This window comes from Haliotis asinina, chromosome 15, assembly GCF_037392515.1.
Source record: "Haliotis asinina isolate JCU_RB_2024 chromosome 15, JCU_Hal_asi_v2, whole genome shotgun sequence".
Classification (NCBI taxonomy): domain Eukaryota; kingdom Metazoa; phylum Mollusca; class Gastropoda; order Lepetellida; family Haliotidae; genus Haliotis; species Haliotis asinina.
In genome coordinates, this window is record NC_090294.1 from 2,931,426 (window position 1) to 2,935,785 (window position 4,360).

General features: G+C 40.3%; 1 protein-coding gene across 1 annotated transcript; it reads right to left on the reverse strand.

Moving 5' to 3' along the window:
• Positions 1-300: 300 nt before the first annotated feature.
• LOC137266187 (beta-1,4-galactosyltransferase galt-1-like) lies at positions 301-1,909 on the reverse strand. The gene has a single exon (XM_067801693.1). It carries the CDS (start codon positions 1,907-1,909, stop codon positions 575-577), a length of 1,335 nt encoding a protein of 444 aa, XP_067657794.1. The 3' UTR covers positions 301-574.
• Between the last annotated feature and the right edge of the window lie 2,451 nt (positions 1,910-4,360).

Here is a 4,360-nt window from a genome sequence, read left to right on the forward strand (position 1 = left end):
TTCTCTTCTGAATCAGTTACTTTCAATGCTTGAAAACCCAATACAGCTTCATTAGAGTACCTCCTTGGAAAATCGAACCCATCACCAGGATCCTGTCACATCTAACACCTGTAACTCTGTGTACGTGATTTATGCTCACAAGTAGTCAGATATATTTCCTAATACAGGGCGACTTACAACTAGTCTTAGAAATGAAGAAATATTTCAGAAACAATAACAAAAATATAATGAAAAGGAACCCAGAGACTTTCTTCATTTTCAGAAGCTGAATCTGTAATCCCGACTTGTCACATACATTGTTTTCTAGCATGGTCTGTCTTACATATATTTGATTCAGGGTCTGTGTTACAGAGTCACTGTTGATGACGCTCTCCGTGTCACTTGCGACGGTGGGATAAGGGGAGGGTTACGTCTACTCCATGGGTATGTTAAATAGAAAAATGTATGGAACTAAATTCATATAGTCTTGATGCCATCTGATAATAAACACACAGTTAAGGTTATTGAAGCACATTGACATGAATTTGTTCGGATAAAGTAAACTGCTAGATATTTTTATCTAATTCTGTTTTGTCTAAACTGTGTTATTACGACTGAACTCCCGTATGGCAACGAGAGTTTTGTGATACATTTTGATAAGCGGGAAACGGTACGTGCCCACTAGGAAGTCATCTGTGATAAACCGTTCCGCCAATGCCTCATCGTCCAGCGTTCTGTAATGGTGAATATACGCCACATCAGGAGGTACCTCTATCACGGTGTAGTTGTCAACTTTTGGTTTACTGACGTGATGTATACCCATCTCAAATACCTTATATGGATCAACCATCACTTTGTTTCTTCCCATATTTGGAAACCGTTCATGTCTCTCTGTAGCACGTAACACGGTCAAACATCGGTTTTCTTGGTTACAAGTAGGTAAAGTATTTATCTGAAAATATGCGCTTCTAAATGACAGGCCACATATATTCGGTTTGAACATGGTGGTCAAGTCACGCCAAGATCTCGCGGAAATATCACGGGGTACAAGAAACTCGTCAAGATCGTTAAACATGAGATATCTAACTGCCGACATATGTCGGTAAAGGCAGTCGGTCAGAGCCACACTCTGCCCAAAATACCATATATTCTTCCATGAAACTGGGAGATCCCAAGGAATAATAGAAGCAAGTCCAACAGACTGATAATATTTCAAAGCCTGTTGCACATCCGACGAAGTGTCAAAATCATAAAATACAAAGTGACGCGCTCCAAGGAGACGACTCAGCTCAACAAACTGAACAATATCAGATTTTGTTAATCTTCCATATAGAGGCGGTACGCAAACAGCAAAGTCGGTCTGCGCCTCCGGTCGAGACTTTTCTGTTGTAAGTATTGACATCTCAACACTGTTGACAGTATCCTTCCTTGATAAACCGACGTAGACGAAGCATGGTTGTCTCCCTTGAATCTCCGGTAGAGGACACGACACAATCCAACCCCCAAATGCACGACGATGGTTCTCACACAACTCGTATCTCTCTGCCTCAAAAGAAATAAGCTGATGAATCATGTTCCCATCTTCCCCCATAACGGGAACCTTGTAGTGGCAGTGCAGACTCATGTAAGCCACATTTTTGTTGACAATTCCAACGATACGAACATGTGGCTTCTCGTATCTATAGTCTGCATAGGCTGAGAACAGGTAGATCAGAGACGTAAGTTTAGAATGAAGATATCGTAGATTCACTGCGTAGCGTGGATTCTGAACACAGTGTTGAGTCACTGGATTAGACACTGTCTTCTTTAGTACATTCGGCGCCTGTCTGTGTCTCACCGTTTCCTGCTGGATAAAAGCTGTATTTTCCCGGGGGAGTTCTTCTGATGTATGTTTGTTATTAGACGAACTCTGCAGAAAACTGAAGAACATGACCGAACATACAAAATACGTCATCACGCCAATGGCGATGCACCTCTGCAACCTCGCCACCCTCATGACACAATGCTATTTTCAGTGACTCGTGGTTTCGTTTTCACTCCAGATTCCTCATTCTGTCACACACTGCTCCGATGACCTTCAGTCAAATACAGACTATCCTTCTGCGTAGTAGCTCCGTCACTCGCAGCCGTTACACCGTTGCCTTTCAGTGGGGTGAAGACTCTGTCAAGGTCCTACAAGTCATTATACCATGTGTCAATAACTGGTCACCTTAAACCAATGATACCGGATGTTTTCTCAGCACCAGTGGCACCTTTTAACCGTACGCTTAAGTCCACAAGAAGGTCGTGTGTGGTTACTGCTGTGCCTAGCGGCACATAACTATATTTCTTTATTCCTTCTTTGTGAATAGTTTGTCCTCCGTCTTCACGCTTGCATGGTACATTATCTCGCTGACAATATCCTTGATGAAGATAGATTTAGATGCACTGTAGAGACCGTGCTGTTAAACTAAATACAAGAAAGTTTCAGTGACAATCACAGATGTGTGAAGACCACGCTGCTTCCTAGAAAGTGCTCCAACGTTTGCTCAGCTGTTAGTTATCACGGTCTTCCGTACTCTTTACATGCACCCAATTATGAAGACTCGATGATCTGGTCGACACGAAGACTAGTGTCTGTCATCAGACATGGCATGAACAACCTGAGAGAACACCAGAAAAACTCTGGGAAACTTTGCATTAGATGGTGGAGTCTCATTCCTCTACTGTCCACCAGAACTTTGAACGTGCTTCAGAAATTTTCACATGGCACGTAAACAACACAAGACCTATGCACTATATTCAATACATCGAATGATTCAGCGACTGTTGGTTTTATTAAAGGTAATCATACACACAAATATAGATTTGGCGCAAGGTTAGTCACTGAAACTGATATCGACCTAGGTTGTGGTGGTATGTATTGAAGAACCCGATATTGCCGTGTCACAGGTGCCTTCAGAGCTAGGAACCACGCCCACATGGTTGTATAGGTCGAACTGGTACTGACAAGAGCCTTTAGTAATTATGTTCATGAGGTAACACATGTATAGCGATGCAAAACGGAAACTATCGTTTCATTGATTACATGTACACATCATTATGGCTGTTATTTGTAGTTTATGCATTTGAATATTCGACACACATGTAAATCGTCTTTAACGGTTAATGGCTGGTTTTATGCTGTGTTATCTGCGGCAAAGTTTCATCATTACAAAATCTATCCACGTAGAGAGGAAGATGAAGATGGTTATTGTATTTTAGACCACATACAGAGTAAAGAAAATGTACAATAGCTCACTCAATTTAATGTTACGAGCAGTATTATATCAATTTGCACGCCTTACATATAGCAACAGATGTAAAATATCGGTGTCATGTCTACAGGTAATAAACACGGGAAGGCAGCATCTGGTGTTTACCTAAGTATATTTATGGTGTATACATAATTCGCAGGTTATCGATGACATAACGGTAACATGTCAAGACAAAGTGGATTTCATTCTCATATGTATTTTACATGATATGTGATTCATTTCTGTCCTTTCCTGTATTTCTATCCTCAATTGATAATTAGTTAGTTATTTAACTTTACAGTCGTACATGTATTTTAGGATGGGTTTGAAAGGATCATGTAAGAGTAATATCGCGTACTTAAGTTTAAACTCGAATGCCAGTTTTCAAAAATATGTTTATGGAGCGTTCCTAGAATTCTTTTGAACACTCACATTTTCTGTCTCTTTTTGGTCAACAAACATTATTTTTCAGAACGCGTTTTTATAGAATATCTGAGAGATTTTACGTCTTTACAGGTCATGTTTCAGTTTCAGGGAGGTAAATCTTCAGCAGTCTAGATGCTGCTAAAGTTTCTAATTACAACACTGAATGAGTGAGTGACTGAGTGTGTGAGGCAACATGACACAGACTGTATATCGTAATACGTAAGTGTCCGAACAACTAATCCCGTTTATCTGCAGAAATCGATTCCAAGTGTCGCAAAGCACAACAACATTCTGTGTATGACTGACAATGGCCGACGCCACCAGATGTGGCTGACCGGTGTTTAACTCCTTTACTCACATGAAAGAGAAAGAGAAATGCATGTACAGTAATCGGCGACAGCAGCATGTAAACAAACAGACAAGACAATCAAGTGAAACGTGCAGGCATGATAGCGCAGTTACATATTTTATTGAAACTAACAACCAAATAAAAATATTTCATTACAATCGTTAGAATGCAATTATAGGACAAAAACAGAAAAGTTTATTTTCGTTTTGTAACTGTGTGTATTGCAGATATAGTATCTCCTCCCCAACCTTGCCTTGGCATTTGTCTCGGTATAACTGATGATTGTTAATAACACTATCACAATTCTCGGGAACTTTCATCCACGAACATC

Bases quoted from the DNA above. Each gene is read 5' to 3' on its own strand.
- LOC137266187 (XM_067801693.1), bottom strand. From the start codon at position 1,909: ATGTTCTTCAGTTTTCTGCAGAGTTCGTCTAATAACAAACATACATCA.